Here is a 19,126-nt window from a genome sequence, read left to right on the forward strand (position 1 = left end):
CACTTCCCAGGTTCAAGCGATTCTCCTGCCTCAGCCTCCCGAGTAGCTGGGACTATAGGCATGTGCCACCACGCCCAGCTAATTTTTGTATTTTTATTTTTAGTAGAGATGGCGTTTCACCATGTTAGCCAGGATGGTCTCAATTTACTGACCTCGTGATCCACCTGACTCAGCCTCCTAAAGTGCTGGGATTACAGGCGTGAGCCACTGCACCTGGCCGGAAGTAACACAATTTAAAGCTGTGTGCCCTAAACACATAGCAGAGCAATTATGAGATTTTAGAGGCATATCAACAAAGTAGACAATAAAAGCAGTACACCAGCATTTAAAACAATGTGAGTCACTCTAACGTATTTTCATGGCTGTCTTTATAAGTGAACTTTTAAAAATAACTCTAAAGGCCGGGCGCAGTGGCTTACGCCAGTAATCCCAGCATTTTAGGAGGCTGGGGCGGGCAGATCACCTGAGGTCAGGAGTTCAAGGCCAGCCTGACCAACATGCAGAAATCCCATCTCTACTAAAAATACAAAATTAGCTGGACGTGGTGGTGCATGCCTGCAATCCCAGCTACTCAGGAGGCTGGAGTGGGAGAATCGCTTGAACCTGGGAGGCAGAGGTTGCAGTGAGCCGAGATTGCACCACTGCACTCCAGCCTGGGCAACAAGAGTGAAACTCCATCTCAGGAAAAAAAAAACAAAAACGAAAACAAAAACTGTAGGACATGTACTTGTAACAGCAATTCATCTTTCAATTCTAGTCAGCAATGTTCATGTTCTGGGTTTTTTTTTCTGACACTCTTCTATTCATTCAGTTTTCTGCTAAGATGCTCAGGTTTGTTGTTTATTTATTTATTTTTGAGACAGAGTCTCACTCTGTCGCCCAGGCTGGAGTGCAGTGGCGCGATCTTGGCTCACCCTAACCTCTGCCTCCTGGGTTCAAGGAATTCTCCTGCCTCAGCCTCCTGAGTAGCTGGGATTACAAGCATGAACCACCACACCCAGCTAATTTTCCTATTTTTAGTAGAGACAAGGTTTCACCATGTTGGCTAGGCTGGTCCTGAATTCCTGACCTCAGATGATTCGCCTGCCTTGGCCTCCCAAAGCGCTGGGAATACAGGCATGAGCCACCATGCCTGGCCACCAGCAGCCTTGTTGTTGCTGTTGAAATTTTCTTGAGACAGTCTCACTTTGCCGCCCAGGCTGGAATATAGTGGCACGATCTCGGCTTCGTGCAACCTCTGCTGATTCTTGTGCCTCAGCCTCTGAGTAGCTGGGATTATGGGCATGCACCACTACATCTGGCTAATTTTTGTATTTTTAGTAGAGATGGGATTTATTTTTTTATTTTTTATTTTTTGAGACGGAGTTTCACTATTGTTGCCTAGGCTGGAGTGCAATGGTGCAATCTCGGCTCAGCACAACCTCCACCTCCTGGGTTTAAGTGATTCTCCTGCCTCAGCCTCCCGAGTAGCTGGGATTACAGGTATGCACCACACCCGGCTAATTTTGTATTTTTAGTAGAGACGGGGTTTCTCCACGTTGGTCAGGCTGGTCTCGAACTCCTGACCTCAGTTGATCTGCCGGCCTTGGCCTCCCAAAGTGCTGGGATTTTAGGCATGAGCCACTGTGCCCAGCTGACATGGGATTTATTTCTCTAGGTTGCCCAGGCTGGTCTTGAACTCCTGGCCTCAAGTGACCCGCCTGCCTTGGCCTCCCAAAGTGCTGGGATTACAGGCATGCGCCACCATGCCTGGCCTATTTGTTGTTGTTGTTTTTTTTTTTGGAGACAGAATCCCGCTCTGTTGCCCAGGCTAGAGTGCGATGGCGCGATCTTGGCTCACTGCAACCCCTGCCTCCCAGGTTCAAGGGATCCTCCTGACTCAGCCTCTGAGTAGCTGGAATTACAGGCATAAGCCACTACACCCAGCTAAAATTTTTTTGTATTTGTAGTAGAGAGAGGGCTTCACCACGTCGGTCAGGCCCGCCTCGGCCTCCCAAAGTGCTGGGATTACACACGTGAGCTACTGCACCCAGACGCCTGTGGGGTTTTTTTTTTTTTTTTTTTTTTTTTTGAGACGGAGTCTTGCTCTGTTGACAGGCTGGAGTGCAGTGGCACGATCTCGGGTCACTGCAACCTCTGCCTCCTGGATTCAAGCGATTCTCCTGCCTCAGCTTCCCGAGTAGCTGGGACTACAGGTGCGTGCCACCATGCCCAGCTAATTTTTGTATTTTTAGTAGGGACAGGGTTTCCCCATGTTGGCCAGGCTGGTCTCGAACTCCTGACCTCAGGTGATCTGCCCGCCGCAGCCTCCCAAAGTGCTAGGATTACAGGCATGAGCCACGGTGCCCAGCTTCCAGGATGGTCTCGATCTCTTGACCTCGTGATCTGCCTGCCTCAGCCTCCCAAAGTGCTGGGATTACAGGCATGAGCCACCGTAGCCAGCCTGTTGTTTTTTTTAATTAAACATTTTGGAGACAGGGTCTAGCTCTGTTGCCTAGGCTGGAGTGTAGTGGTGTGATCCTGGCTCACTGCAACCTCTGCCTCCTGGGTTCAAGCAATCTTCCCATCTCAGCCTTTTGAGTAGCTGGGACTACAGGCATACACCACTATGCCTGACTAATTTTTGTATTTTTTAGCAGAGACAACGTTATGCCATGTTTCCCAGGCTGGTCTCAAACTCCTGGACTAAAGAGATCCACCTGCCTTGGCCTCCCGAAGTGCTAGGCTTACAGGCATGAGCCACTGCGTCCTGCCTGAACCAGTCCACTTTACTGACACACAATGATTCTACATTAGAGACACACAATGAACAAGGCCCTCCTAAGCTATTTGGAATATTAAGGCTTTTTATTTGATGTCTAATTTTTCAAATACAGCAATAGTAAGGGCAAATTAAAAAATATTTTGTTTACTTAATTACAAAGAGGAGGGTTTATCTATCATGTCTATAGCAGCTCTTTAGGGATTCTTTTTTTTTTGAGACAGAGTCTCACTCTGTCGCCCAGGCTGGAGTGCAGTGGCGCGATCTCGGCTCACTGCAAGTTCTGCCTCCCGGGTTCATGCCATTCTCCTGCCTCAGCCTCCCGAGTAGCTGGGACTACAGGCACCCGCCACTATGCCCGGCTAATTTTTTTTGTATTTTTAGTAGAAACGGGGTTTCACGGTGTTAGCCAGGATGGTCTTGATCTCCTGACCTCGTGATCCACCTGTCTCGGCCTCCCAAAGCGCTGGGATTATAGGTGTAAGCCACCATACCTGGCCACTCTTTAGGGATTCTTGAGATGAGTAGTTTAACTCTCAAATTCTTTTTCTTCTCTTATTTTCAATTAGAAGGTACAATGATATTGATGAAATTATTTCCAACTATTCTCAGTGATCACACCCCAAGAACTCCTTCCCAGTTCACTTTAAGTTCTATAAACCCTAAAGCTGAAGTATGTAAATGCCAATTTTTGAAGCCTCTACACTGCCAAAAGAAAGGCAGGGGTTCATAAACCATATCTGGTGATACCTGTGTAATTTATTCATTAACTAAAAATATATTTATTCTGCGTTCTCTACATATCAGAGTTAGGTGCTGGCTGTTTAGTGCTTTGTGAAGGAGATAATGTTACAAGCGATTGTGTGTTACTATTTATAGTTTTTCACTTGTAATGGGTGTTTGTTTTCTGCAAGATGGGCGCAAGAGTAGAAAAGAAGATTCAGCTGGGTGTGGTGGCTACCGCCTGTAATCTCAGCAATTTGGGAGCCAAGGTGAGAGGATCACCGGACGCCAGGAGTTCAAGACCAGCCTGGCCAACATGGTGAAACCGTCTCTACTAAAAATACAAAAATTAGCCAGGCATGGTGGCGGGCGCCTGTAATCCCAGCTACTCGGGAGGCTAAGGCGGGAGAACCGCTTGAATCCGGGAGGCAGAAGTTGTGGTCAGCCGAGATTGCGCCACTGCATTCCAGCGTGGGTGACAAGAATGAGACTGTTTCAAAAAATAAATAAATAAACAAATAAATAAAAGCAGCCTGGTTGGCTTATGCATGCAATCCTAGCACTTTGGGAGGCCGAGGCAGGCAGATCACCTGAGGTCAGGAGTTCAAGACCAGCCTGACCAACATGGAGAAACCCCCGTCTCTACTAAAAAATACAAAAACTTAGCCAGGTGTGGTGGCGCATGCCTGTAATCCCAGCTACTCAGGAGGCTGAAGGAGGAGAATCGCTTGAACCCGGGAGGCGGAGGTTGCGGTAAGCCGACATTGCACCACTGCACTCCAGCCTGGGCAAGAAGAGTTAATCAAAAAAAAAAAAAAAAAAAAAAAGAAGATTCAACAGATTTGATGGTTTGAAGAATGAAATGGACAGAAAAAAGAATGGTGTGAAATACAGAAGTAGGTTCTACAGGAAAACTGAGCAGGGGGTGGGGGTCCTATGCTTAAGAATTACTATTGGATTTTTCTCAGCAGAGATTTCGCAAGGTAAATAGAAAATGCAGACCCAAGAGGACTCTAAATAGCCTTGCATTTCCCGCAGTTCCCCTCTCATCTCCCCAGAGACAGGAAGCAAATATGGGACATTTGTAAAGAACAGGGGACAGATTTTACCTGCTTGTGGTGCCCAGACTTGGTTGCCGCTTGCAGTGAGGGGAATGAAGAGAAGAGATTTCGAAGGAGCAGACAGAAGGACCATGCTGGCTCCAAATGGATAGGACTCTGCCCACCGAGTAGGGCAGAGAACAGAAGACCTTGTCTGCTATGGAGGCTGGAGACCGTAACCCTTTCAGGCCCTGTGTAAACTGGGTCATGAAGAGCCTCTGCATGGTAGGCATGTGGCTGGAGAAGCTCCGTTTTTTTGTCCAGATTCGGTAACATCCTGGGGAACAAAGTGCTAGAAGTGTGTGAAGGCCAAGGACAGAGCAGTCTGCTCTGGTCTGGACTATGGCAGTGCCTCCATAGTCTTGGAGAGGAGCTGGAGGCTGGGGAGGAGCCTGAGTGTGGGTCTGACTATGGACGCCAGTGTCTTCCCTGAATGTGGCCATCCCAGGGCAACCGTGGGACAAGAAGAAAGAAAAGGTCCACTTGGGAGGTTGAGATGGGCACTGGAGGGCCTCTCCTAAGGCAAGCCTTGCCGGAGCACAGTGCTCAGGAAAAGTCCTTGAGGACTCAGTCGTGCAATCTGAGCTGGATGATTTCACATGAAAGGATACTGGGAAGATTTCAGAACCAAACAGCAGGGACGGCATCTTGTTGCTCAAATCTATGAAGGTCATCTTGATGGATTCGAGAGAATAAAGTGCCATGGGCTTACTGTTAGGCCTCTTATCCCATCCACTAGCTGCCAAATATGGATTCAGCTGCTCTGTGCTGGATGAAAATCCATCCAGGAGTCTTTTATATCTGAGGCGCTTGTAGCTTTTAGCCATTGGAAGAAGTTCAGAGGAACACCGTCGGTATCTTAGTTTCTGAGTCTTCATGGCTGGGGCCAGTTTGGAGGCAAGGATGGACAGCTTGTTTAGTAAGGCTGATTCTTTGGTAGTCTTCCTAAAATTCAGGCTCCTCAAGGGATGGCACGGTGTAGACATCTGCTTTGGTATGTGACTAACCAAGCTCTTGGTAGGTGCTGTTTCAGGTTCTAATCGTGTAGGTGCAGACAGAGTACACAAACTGAGAAGTCTGTGCGCTTTTGTGGGGATGGGATTGGAGGAACTCTTTAAAAAGGCAGAACTTCTGATTTTACCTATTTTTCTCCCAACAATGATTTGCTCCTGATAGGAAACTTTCTTACAAGTTCGATGGGGCTGCTTCTTTAAGGGAAGAATTCCTTTCTTCGCAAAGGCACCATGTATTTGATCACACCCAGCAGAGGAGGGGTCTTGTGCTTTCCGAGGGGCACCAAGAAGGCAAGGACTTGTGCATGACTCAGTGTCCTTCCTTAATGGATGATGTAAGCTTTCCTCCTTCTGGTCTTCTAACTTCTGAGTCTGTGCCACAATGCTGTCCTTGGCCAGCTTTGCTAGGGTGATTTCATTGATCATGGTGGACTCATCTTTGTCAGCCTTCGGTTGGTTCTGATTTTGTGCATCATCTAACAACAGACTAGATGACATGCACTGTTGCGATATCGTATGTGCTTTTTGTTGACGTATATATTTCTCTTCTTTCTGCAACATGTAGTCCAAAACCTCAGGGCTCTGCTGTTTTTCAGCATGATTAAGTATCCCCCGGCATTTAAAATGGGTCTGAGAGATGTTGCTCACGGGATCGCCATCGCCAGTTTCTCTGGTAACCAACTCCTTAGATTGCTCCCCAACAGTTAAGTAACCCAGTCGTCCCCTCTGATGCTCTTCGGTTTCTTCTCCTTTCACTTTAATATCTGTTTTCACTGTCAAAGGCAAATGTCTGTCAGAGGAATTCTCGTGAGGGTGACAAGCTTTGCAAGCATTCTTTTCCACACAGGTACATACACTGTCTCTGTCACTAGAATTACTCCGATCTCTTGATACTATTTCCTTCATCTCAGGAAGGACTGTGCAGTCCTTTACATTTTCACAAAGCATTTCACCATCTTTTGGTTTACAAAGATTTTTCAGGTCAGTTTCTTCACTGTTAACATTAGTTTCTGAATTTTCTTGAGAAGGCATTATTTCAATGGATTTCAGGCTTCTTAGGGAAACAGAGCTTTCATCACGGCAAAACATCAACTCTTTTGAGGAAATTCCAAAGGTACTTTCTTTGCCAAACTCAGAGTTTAGTTCTAGTCTTGATCCTTCAGTCATTTCTTGTGTTTCTCTGAGAGATGTTCCTTTATGTTGCTGTCCATAATGGCTATCATTTAAAGACAAATTTACTCTGCCCAATATTCTTTTATTTGGTTCATGATCTGCAACAGACTCCATCTCATGGGCACAAGAGTCTGGACACTTTTCCATTTCACAGTCTTTTAAAGATCTGCATATGTTTTCTTCACATGATTTTTTTATTTTGAGAAAGTCCACTGTAAAAGCAGCAGTAACTGGGAAATCTGAATCCTGACCAGTTGTTCCTGTATGTGCAGCATCCAGTTCTCTCCGAGACAAGGTACTCCTGGAGTCCTCTTGGAATGCCAGTTTCTCTTGCCTTGCACCACAATCCAGTAGATTAGATGCCTTCACGTCCAGCACACCTTCTGTAAGCTTATTACTACAGTCCGTGTAGACGATGTCTACCATACCTTCTGTGGACTCATCACAACCAGACATCTTGACAAAGGCTCCTTTCAAATTGCATTTCTTTGGACTACCACAAGGTAGTGAGTTATTACTGCCTGAGCTGACCAGCAGATCCTTTTGGTTGTGGTTTACCTCCCTGTGAGGCTCGGTGACAGTCTCTCTCTGGTCACTACTTAGCATCTCCTTGGCTGACTGACCTTCACTTTTGCATTCATCTGGTCTGTTTTGGTTACTCTGACAGTCAAGGACTTCATCTGCCTTCTGATCGAGTGTTTCAACTGATTTTACATTTTTAAAATTGGAGAACATAACAGTAGGAGACTGGTCCAACACTTTTTCAGGACCTGGAATGTTTACAGTCTGGTTTAGTTCTTGTATAGCATGATCAGAGATGTTATACTTACAAAATACAGTTTCTTTGGATACATCCTGCTCCTTTCCTTCCAGCCCTTCCTCACTGAGTTTGATGCTACTGGAGGTGTGAATGGTTTTGTTTGAAATTCCACTATTTAACAAGCCTGCTACCATTTTGTTTCTGATCTTATCTCCTGGAAGGCTGCCATTCGTTTCTTTCCCATCAAGTTCGCTTTCCTGTGATGTGTAACTCACTTTACAGCTGCTTTTTTCCACAGAGTGTCCTGTTCCTTGGCAGCAGTGATCACGGTGCTGAAATGCATTTTCATATTTTGTTATCAAAGAGTTATCAACTTGCAGGCTGATTTTGCTGGACTTGAAAGCAGCAGAAGCAGAACACATGTTTTCTTGGGATACATTTTTTCTTACACGATGACAGCTAGAGATATCCTGAGATTGAACGGTGTGACATTCTATGACAGAGACCACTTGAGGAAAGCCAGCTGCTTCTCTCTTATTTGAGCGCAGCCTGGAATGTACAGCTTTTGTTCCTGAATCAGCCATTTCTTTTTTTCTCTCTAGGCTTACTGGTTTGATGTTTAAGGTGGGACAGTTTGAAGAGGCACCACAGGTTTGGTTACCTGGTGGAGAGATGTCTTTTATTTTTGTCTGAATGGGAATGGTTCGTATATCAGCAATGACATCTGCTCTACCCTCTAATGGAGGGTGATGGCTCTGATGGGCATCTCTGCCTGTTGCTAAAGGCATCTCTTTGTTTAAATGCAGTAGAGAGTCAGTTGGCAAATTTGCATGTTCTTGAGAATTAAGGGACACTTGTTGATTTAAAACACATTCACTTTCTACTTTGTTTACAACCAGTTCATTGGTACAAGAAAGTTCATTCATCTCACAGGCTATGCTCTGTTCATCTAAAAGTGGAATATCATCATGTGAGGTCTGTATAACTTTTTCTGACTCAGGTCTGTAATCAAATTCTGGGGATGGTAGCAACAGAGCAGTACCTTGCTTGGGTTTTAATACCTCACTTATAGGACTTATTTGATCCTCTGGCATTAAACTCACAATGGATTTTCTTTCAAACAGAAAATCATTACATGATGCTTCATTTAACTGGGTGTTGCTTTCCAGATTTCTCTGGATGCTGACTAAGGAGTTACAGTCTTTAGTGTAAAAAGATTTATTTAATATATTGGGCTCTACAGGGGTTGTCTGTCCTGCCTCTTCAATCTGCATCAAGGAGGAAAAACTGCTTTCTTCAGAGTGTCCACCAGGATGGCTCATATTAGTAAAAGTTTCTTTATGGTCCTCAGGGTTTGTCAAGTTACCTTGAACGTGTACAGTAATTTTCAAATCATTTTTATTTAACATTACTTCTGTGGCTTCAGTAAAAGAATTGGGCATTAAAGAACTAGAGCTCCCTGTATGGAGACTGTCTTGAATGCAGTTATTGTGGATATTTTCCTTTGGAGAAACAACAGGCTCTTTTTCACCAGAACAACGACCACTAAACTCCTTTTCTGGTTCCCTGGCATTAAAAAGAAAAGGTCCACCTCTTTCACTCCTAGGAATCAAAAGCCGTTCCTCATTTTCTTCTCTAGAAGCCAAGTTCTTCCCTTGATCATCCCCCCTATAAAAATAAGAACTGTCTGTCTTTTCAGCAGATCTCTTTAGCAAACCACCACCTTCAAAACCACAGTTTTCTAAGGATATTGTTCTGGATTCTGGACCAGACAAGTCTGATGTGAAACATGAAACTTCAGAATTTTCTTTCAAAGGGCTTGTGGCTGTGGGACTATCATGTGTAGAACTGGGTTGTTCATTACGGTGGCCATGAAGCTGTTGGTGATTGTCATCTGCTTCACAGACCAGGTTTGGTTTACACAACTCTTCCTTCCCATTGTCCACATTAGAAATGGCACTGTTTCCTGGTAATGACAACCAAGGACAGCTTTTTAATTCTTCACATTCTTTTTCTTTAGGAGTTGCTTCTGTTAATACAGGGTCCACAAAGGTTAAAGGTTCTGGGGTAACTAATGTGCTGGTTTCTGAAACCTCATCACTGGTCATGATTTTGTCTACTTCTGGGAATTTGCCGCATCCAGCTGAGAGATCTTTACTCACATTGCCATTTTTGTGTCCTTCATTATTATCCGTCTTAGTCCCATTGACCTTCATACCTTGTACTTCGGTGGATTTTAGCAGAGTTTCAGCTGTAATCTGTACATTTCCTTCTGAATAAGAGAAATAAATCCAAATTAATATGCAGTAATAAAAAATCACTTGGTCTACCTTCATGCATTTTATTATGCTATACTACCAAGGGCAACAGAAGACCCAACTCAAAAAGAAAACTGGAAAGTTAGCATGCTATACCATTGATTTTGTTCTTCTCTGAAAATATAACAGAGGGCCAAAACTATATCTGGCAGAAACGTAATTTTCAACAAATGCCTCTTGCTGGAAGTTTAATACAGAGTTCACAGATCAATGCTGGACAACTGAATACAACATAGAAATATGTTCCTATGTTGTATTCTCATTCAGTCTTAAGAGGCTTTCATTTTAAAACATTAATAAAGCAGACTCACAATAACAGCTTATTTTACTAGATGACCATTTTCTCAGTACTTGAAATTAGATGTCATCGATAAAATTAGTCCTTGGGAAAAAACAACTATACCTAAAACTTTATTTATTTATTTACCTATTTATTTTTTTCAGACAGAGTCTTGCTCTGTTGCCCATGCTGGAGTACAGTAGTGCGATCTCAGTTCACTGCAACCTCCACCTCTCAGCTCAAGCGATTTTCCCACCTCAGCCTCCTGAGTAGCTGGGATTCTAGGTGCCTGCAACCACCCCCAGCTAATTTTTTTTTTTTTTTTTTTTTTTGAGATGGAGTCTTACTCTTGTCGCCCAGGCTGGAGTGCAGTGGCACGATATTGGCTCACTGCAACCTCCACTTCCTGGGTTCAAGCAATTCTCCTGCTTCAGCCTCCTGAGTAGCTGGGATTACAGGCACCCGCCACCATGCCCGCCTAATTTTTGTACTTTTAGTAGAGACGGAGTTTCACCAGTTGGCCAGGTTGGTCTCGAACTCCTGACCTCAGGTGACCCGCCTGCCTCAGCCTCCCAAAGTGCTGAGATTACAGGCATAAGCCACCACGCCCGGCCCGCCCAGCTAATTTTTGGGGGGGTTTTTTGTTTTTGTTTTTGTTTTGAGACAGAGTCTCGCTCTGTCGCCCAGGCTGGAGTGCAGTGGCGCAATCTCGGCTCACTGCAACCTCCGCCTCCCGGGTTCATGCCATTCTCCTGCCTCAGCCTCCCGAGTAGCTGGGACTACAGACGCCCACCACCACACCTGGCTAATTTCTTTTTGTATTTTTAGTACAGACAGGGTTTCACCATGTTAGGATGGCCTTGATCTCCTGACCTCATGATCCACCCACCTTGGCCTTCCAAAGTGCTGGGATTACAGGCGTGAGCCACCACGCCCGGCCTGCCCAGCTAATTTTTTTGTATTTTTACTAGAGACGGGGTTTCACCATGTTGGCCAGGCTGGTCTCAAACTCTCGACCTCAGGTGATCTCCTATTAGTTCTGTTCCCCTAAGAGAACCCTGACTAGCACACTATACACATGAACATGGGTATATGTACACATACATGATTTTCTATATATATATAAAAACAGGACAACTGTATTAAACAGAAAAAGCAAAATGCAAATCTATTTAAAGATCGGCCAGGCATGGTGGCTCATGCCTGTAATTCCAGCGATGGCTCATGCCTGTAACCCCAGCATTTTGGGAGGCCAAGGTGGATGGATCACATGAGGTCAGGAGTTCAAGACTAGCCTGGCCAACATGACAAAAACCCATCTCTACCAAAAATACAAAAATTAGCTGGGCATGGTGGCACATGCCCGTAATCCCAGCTACTGGGGAGGCTGAAGCAGGGGAATCGCTTGAATCCAGGAGGCGGAGGTTGCAGTGAGCCAAGATCATGCCACTACACTCTAGCCTGGGTGACAGAGCAAGACTCTGTCTCAAAAAACAAAGAACAAAACAAAACAAAACAATCTAATTCCTGAGTTTGATGCAGTACCTCACAATGGTGACCCCAGCACTTTGGGAGGTTGAGGCAGAAGGAATGCTTGAGCCCAGAAGTTTGAACCAGCCTGGGCAACACAAGGAGACTCTGTCTCTACAAAAAATTTAAAAGAAAAAAAAAATCAGCTGAGCATGGTGGTGTGTGCCTTTAGTCCCAGCTACTTGGGAGGCTGAGGCAGGAGGATGCTTGAGCCCAGGACGTCAAGGCTGCAATAAGCTGTGATTGCACTACTGCACTCCAGCCTGGGTAACAGAGTAAGCGACCTTGTCTCAAAAAAAAGAAAAAAAAAAAAGAACAAAAAATCTAAAATCTAATTCTTACTAGAATGTAAACTCTGTGAGGGTAAGGATCTTGTTTTGTTCTTTTCCTTATAGTTCAGCATAATGCCTGGTATATAAAAGCACAAGAGCACTTAATAAATATTCACAAAATTAATGAACGAATACAGTTAGGTCAAATAAACAAATGCTATTAATACCGAGTTTCTAGGGCTTCCCTATCCATTTCTCAATAGGTCCTGAGAGCAGCAATTACTGTGAGAAAGAGCCCTGACTGTGAAGCCAGACCAGCTAAGCTTCAATCATGGCTCTGTGACACTTTTTTTTTTTTTTTGAGACAGGATCTCGCTTTGTTGCCTAGGCTGGAGTGCAGTGGTGCCATCATGGCTCACTGCAGCCTCCAACTCCTGGGCTCAAGTGATCCTCTCACCTCCGCCTCCCAAGGAGCTGGGACTGTAGGCACACGCCACCATGTCTGGCTAATTTTTGTATTTTTTGTAGAAACAAGGTTATTTATGTTGCCCAGGCTGACCTTGAACACCTGAGCTCAAGCAATCCTCCTGCCTCAGCCTCTCAAAGTGCTGGGATTATGGGTGTGACTCACTGTGCCCTGCAGCTCTGTGATACTTACCTCTAAGCCTTGGTTTCTTTTATTGTAAAAGGCGGGGAAAGTACAATTACCTCAGTGCTATACTGAGGATTAAATTAAATTATGCATGTAAGATGTCATGCGGGACAGTGCCTGCTATATAAAAGGTGCCTTTCTTTTGCTCTGTTTTTTTATTTTACTGGACCGGAGAACAGTTAAAATAGAATAACTAGGCTAGACACAGCGTTTTAAAATGTTTGGAGTCAGCAAATATTAGATTAACAAATATATACTGCAAGCCACAGGTTTTCAGATACCAATCATTTACAAAAGGCAGCCTCAAAATCCTGATTCAACACACAATACTTATCACTGTGAAATTAGCCTACTTTCCCTATTACAGCAGATGGTGCTACCCTATTCAAGAATTTGTAAATACACAGCTGGGCGTGGTGGCTCACACCTGTAATCCCAGCACTTTGGGAGGCAGAGGTGGGCACACCACTTGAGATCAGGAGTTCAAGACCAGCCTGGCCAACATGGTGAAACCTTATCTCTACTAAAAATACAAAAAAATCAGCCGTGCACCATGGCAGGCACCTGTAATCCCAGCTACTTGGGAAGCTGAGGCAGGACAATCGCTTGAGCCCCGGAAGCGAAGGTTGCAGTGAGCCAAGATCGTGCCACTGCACTGCAGCCTGGGCGACACAGTGAGAACCCATCTCAAAATAAATAAAATAAAATAAAAATAAACATCCAGTTCTCCAAATTATATAAGGTAGATTTTCCCTCCTTGACTACTTTCACCTCTTCCTCAAAATATATTTCCTGAATGCTCTTCCAATTTCTGGTGACCCTCCTAAAAAAGTCTTCATGGAAATCACTACTGTGGGAATTAAGTCTCACAATAATGAGTAGGAACTAATATTGCCATTGTTCCTGATACCATTTCACCTTTCTTACACATAAACTTCCCAGACAAGCCCAGTTATAGGGAACTCTCTGAAAAACAAGATAAAACAAATAAACTTGATAACATCAGTTTTGTAAAATTAACTAAACAGAAAATTATGTTGAAAGAGGCATATTAAAAGTCAGGACAGCAGAAAGGGTGAGGAACCAGCAAGAGTGCCCGATGGGGAAGATCTCCCATGATGGGGAAGATCTCCCCTGTGAGATGGCCAGTCAACTCAAACACTCCCACCACTGCTCCCCCAGGTCCACTTCTCATGTGTCTGCCCTACAGCAATCAAGAAATAAGGAATGATAGGCAAAAGTGCATCCTACCAATTAAAGGCTCCTTCTGGTTATTACAACAAAAGTCCTTTTAAAAGGTTCAATCTGGTCAGGAGATCGAGACCATCCTGGCTAACATGGTGAAACCCTGTCTCAACTAAAAATACAAAAAATTAGCCGGGCATGGTGGCAGACGCCTGTAGTCCCAGCTACTCGGGAGACTGAGGCAGGAGAATGGCGTGAACCCGGGAGGCGGAGTTTGCAGTGAGCCGAGATAGCGCCACTGCAGTCTGCCCTGGGCGACAGAGCAAGACTCACAAAAAAAAAAAAAAAAAGGTTCAATCTGTTGCCGTTTTAGCTAATTGAGCAGCAGCAAGCAGCAGACATATGATTGTGCCTATAGCTTACAATTATCTATTACATATTTCAAAATAGCCAGAAGAGAAGAATTTGAATGGTTCTACCATACAGAAAAGACAAATATTTAAGGTGATGGAAATCCCAAGTACACAAGTTGATCTTTTCAAATTATACAATGTATTATCACATATACCCCCAAACCATGCACATTACATATCAATTAAATAAAAGAATCCCAAAACTCTGGAATACCATGGTAATTTGATAGTACTGACAGTGGGACATTTATATAGAGAAGTAAAAATAATGCACTGAGGGGAGAGTGTAGTAGCAGAGGTTCACTTACTAAACAACTTGGTGCAGGGGATCCCAAATCATTCCTCAGCCAATTTATAATTACACTGAAGTCCTCCCACTCAGAATAACCAAAACGTAATAAATAAAATCAAGTAAAGTAATTTGCACAGTGCTTAACCATGCAAACACTTAATGAAACAAAGGTAGCAAGTATATATTAGATTTTCATCGAGAAAACTTAAATCTGGGCCGGGCGCGGTGGCTCACACTTGTAATCTCAGCACTTTGGGAGCCTGAGACGGGTGGATCACCTGAGGTCAGAAGTTTGAGACAAGTCTGGCCAACATGGTAAAACTCCGTCTCTACTAAAAATACAAAAAAATCAGCCGGGCATGGTGGCACGTGCCTGTAGTCCCAGCTACTTGAGGCTGAGGCAGGAGAATTGCTTGAACCCGGCAGGCGGAGGTTGCAGTAAGCCAAGATCGTGCCACTGCACTCCAGCCTGGGTGACAGAAAGAAGAAAAAAAAAAAGAAAGAAAGAAAGAAAACTTAAATCTGGGTGGGGCAGAGTGAAGATTTTGGCAGCTGGAGCCCTGGAGACAAGCTTGGTTTCTAAGAGGCATCATTCAGTTTTGTGTTTTTTTTTTTTTTGAGACAGAGTCTTGCTCTGCTGCCCAGGCTGGAGTGCAGTGGAGCGATCCCCGCTCACTGCAAGCTCCACCTCCGGGGTTCACACCATTCTCTCGCCTCAGCCTCCCAAGTAGCTGGGACTACAGACGCCCGCCACCATGCCTGGCTAATTTTGTTTTTTTTCTTGTCTTTTTAGTAGAGATGGGGTTTCACTGTGTTAGCCAAGATGGTCTTGATCTCCTGACCTCGTGATCTGCCTGCCTCAGCCTCCCAAAGTGCTGGGATTACAGGTGTAAGCCACTGCGCCCAGCCGGCATCATTCAGTTCTTAATTCCACAGTAAAGATAAAGTAGCAGATGCCTGACCTTGGCAGAGCAAGCCAAAATGCTGGCCACACTACAGAAGAGAACGTGGGCCTATTTAAATCAAATCCATGGTGATGGCATATATTGCTCATGCTCCCAGGGCTCAACATCTTCACAGGCCTGTCTCTACAGAATCTTCTTCTCTGGCTTGCTATGACTGGCTGTGACTTTGGACAGCTGAGCCTGCTTCCTCACATGCAACACAGGAATACCCTGGAATGTTCTTGGGGGACAGAATGAACCAGGCCATTGCTGCTAAAAACTCTAGTAGAGATGCTGATTTCAAGCTCGCCTATACCAAACTGAGACCCTTATCCATGGGTTTGGGGGAGAAAAAAAATCAAATATTTTACCAATTTAAGTCATTAAATAAGCATGATATTAGAACATGAAGAAAAGTGTCACAGAGTAATTCAGCTGCAGATACTGTTCAGGAGAGTTCATCTTATCTATGTCCAATGTGGACCAGCTTCTTAGGTGGAGAGTAGCCAGGTAATTTTGAAAAGGCAGATTTCCAAGCAGAAAATAACCCTGGTTCTCCTGTTTAAAAGGCCAGTGGTTAAATGAAAGTGTAGTTCAACAGACAGTAAATTCTGTGGTAAGATGTGGGTGAAAATATACCAAAGACTGAATACAGCAATACTGGAGCCCCACTAAACAGATCTTGGGGGTGGGGTTAGGGGCCCACTAAACTGTATCCCTAGTAAGCCTCTAAGAACAGGGTGAGATTTATGTACAAAACAACATTTCTCATCTTCGGAGGAATGTCCTTTAATCTACACTGGACAGTGAAGCCTCTGAGCCACAGAAGAAATCTGCAGCAGCAGAAAGCTGGGTGATAAACTGGGACAAATGTCCTTTTTCATAAGAAAGACTGGTGCTTCCTTTTCTGTCCAGGATGCCGAGAAGCTAAGAGTCAAATCTGATGTTTCATCACAGTAACAAAATATTCATATAATTTAATGCAGCAGTCCCCAACCCTGGGCCATGGACCAGTACCCATCCTTGGTCTGTTAGAAATCGGGCGGCACAGCAGGAGGTGAGAAGCAGGCAAGTGAGCAAAGCTTCATCTGCATTTACAGCTGCTCCTCATGCTTGCATTACTGCCTGAGCTCCGCCTCCTGCCAGATAAACACTAGCATTATATTCTCATAGGAGCGTGGACCCTATTGTGAACTGTACATGCAAGGGATCTAGGTTGTGAGCTCCTTATGAGAATCTAATGCCTGATGATCTGTCACTGTCTCCCATCAACCCCAGAGGGGACCACCTAGTTGCAGGAAAACAAGCTCAGGGCTCCCACTGATTCTACATTATGGGAAGTTGTATAATTATTTCATTATATATTACAAAGGAATAATAATAGAAATGAAGTGCACAATAAATGCAATGCACTTGAATCATCCTAAAAGCATCCACCCCACCGGATCTGTGGAAAAACTGTCTTGCACGAAACAGGTTCCTGACTCCAAAAATGTCAGGGACCACTGACTTAGCGTATTCACTTTATCTTCTCTTTGTGAGGTTCTGATTATATTATATTATATTATTTACTTATTTGGTGAGACAGGGTCTTGCTCTGTTGCCCAGGATGGAGTACAGTGGTGTGATCACGGCTCACTACAGCCTCAACCTCCCAGGGCTCAAGTATCCTTCTGCCTTAGCCTCCCGAGTAGCTGGGACCACAGGTGTGTGTGCTGCCATGCTAATTTTTGCATTTTTTGTAGAGAAGGGGTTTCGCCACATTGCTCAGGCTAATCTCAAACTCTTGGACTTAAGCAATCCTCCCACCCTGGCCTCCCAAAGTGCTGGGATTACAGACATGAGCCACTGTGCCCAGCCTGATGATTCTGTATTAGCCTTGACACATAGTCCTCTCTAAAGTAATCTAAGTTTATTTTTAGCCTTGGGGTGAGAAGAGGAGAACCTTACCTCAGCTACTCTCTTTTGGACCTCAGCTTCCTCCTCAATCAGTCAACCAACCTAAAAGTAATAATCTCAGAACTCTATACCCAACCATTGTTTTGAGGAGCAAAAAGAGGTAATGAAACTGCCTTGAAAACTCTCAGGGTGACCTGGAGTAAACATTTTATCTCATCCCTGACCCCACAGAACAAGAAAATGATACACTACCACATGCTGAACTATACTGGGTACATGTCTCCCCTGTTCCAGTTAACCCTTCTAAACAGGCAAATATAGTATATTTGATGATATAAAATCCAACAAAGGTTCAACACACTCAAAAGAAAGGGACTTGCTGGGTGCGGTGGCTCATGCCTGTAATCCTGCACTTTGTGGGGCAGAGGCAGGAGGATCACTTGAGCCCAGGAGTTCGAGACCAGCCTAGGCAACATGGTGAGACCTTGCCTCTACAAAAAAATACAAAAAAAAATTTACAAAATCAGTCAGGCATGGTGGGTCACGCCTGTAGTCCCAGCTACTTGGGAGGCTGAGGTATGAAGATCACTTGAGCCCGGGAGGTTGAGGCTGCAGTGCACTGTGCAAGTACATCCATGGGCAATACTAAGATACGATCTACAGTGAAGTTACAGTTTCTATAGTTAAGTACACCTTACAAGGCAGGGACTTACAACCCTTATATTCTCAATGCAAAATGGAAACGGAACTAAAACAGTATTTGCAGTAAGTGGATAAAGGAAGAGATTTGAGAGAAATAAATACCTTTGCTCCTTAGAAAATCTTCAGGGAGGTCCACATGTGAAAGTTCTTTGCTGGACTGCATCAGGAGATCCTCCTACAGTAAGAAAATCCAGTGGTCAAGGGGGATTCAGAAGATTCTGAGTTAATGAATATTATTATTATTATTTTTTGAGACAGAGTCTTGCTCTGTTCCCAGACTGAAGTGCAATGGTTAGATCGTGGCTCACTGCAACATCCACCTCCAAGGTTCAAGGTATTCTCCTGTCTCAGCCTCCGAAGTAGCTGGGATTACACGCACCCACTACCACGCCTGGCTAATTTTTGTATTTCTACTACAGACAGCGTTTCACCATGTTGGCCAGGCTGGTCTTGAACTCCTGACCTCAAGTGATCCGCCCGCCTCCGCCTCCCAAAGTGCTAGGATTACAGGCGTGAGCCACCACGCCTGGCTGAATATTAGTTATTTTTGAGAGACTTCTTTATGACTTTGGGAAATTAGCTAGCAGTCACAAGGACTGGGCACTGAAGGAAACCTCAAATTTAAGTAAGGGTAAACAATAAAAATTTCTACTTATCTAGAATTTGAGCCTGAAAACTTTTTAAAGTTGTGACAATAACAGAGGTCTAAAAAAAACTTTTTTAGAGGCAGAGGTTGCAGTGAGCCAAGACTGTGCACGCTGTCAGCTCACTGCAACTTCTGCGTCATGGGTTCAAGCAATTCTCCTGCCTCAGCCTCCCAAGCCTCTGGGATTACAGGCGCCCACCACTATGCCTAGCTAATTTTTATATTTTTAGTAGAGACAGTGTTTCCCCATGTTGGCCAGGCTGGTCTTGAACTCCTGACCTCAGGTGATCCACCTGCCTCGGCCTCCCAAAGTACTGGGACTACATGCGTGATCCACTGTGCCCGGCCTAATTTTTGTATTTTTAGTAGAGACAGGGTTTCACCATGTTGGCCAGGCTAGTCTCAAACTCCTGACCTCAAGTGATCTGCCTACCTCAGCCTTCCAAAGAGCTGGGATTAAAGG

General features: G+C 44.6%; 1 protein-coding gene across 3 annotated transcripts in view; it reads right to left on the minus strand.

Annotated features, from left to right (window-relative positions):
* The window catches only part of PRR14L (proline rich 14 like), a 69,398-nt gene that overhangs the window by 26,187 nt on the left and 24,085 nt on the right, over positions 1-19,126 (minus strand). For all 3 annotated transcript variants that reach the window (XM_034949139.3, XM_003821486.5, XM_034949138.3), the window contains 2 exons: positions 18,120-18,192; positions 4,594-9,802 (listed from right to left, as the gene is read on the minus strand). In XM_034949139.3, coding sequence (XP_034805030.2) covers positions 4,594-9,802; positions 18,120-18,180 — 5,270 coding nt within the window. In that variant the 5' untranslated portion in view covers positions 18,181-18,192. The remainder of the gene's footprint in view (positions 1-4,593; positions 9,803-18,119; positions 18,193-19,126) is intronic.

Source organism: Pan paniscus, chromosome 23 (genome assembly GCF_029289425.2).
Source record: "Pan paniscus chromosome 23, NHGRI_mPanPan1-v2.0_pri, whole genome shotgun sequence".
Classification (NCBI taxonomy): Eukaryota; Metazoa; Chordata; class Mammalia; order Primates; family Hominidae; genus Pan; species Pan paniscus.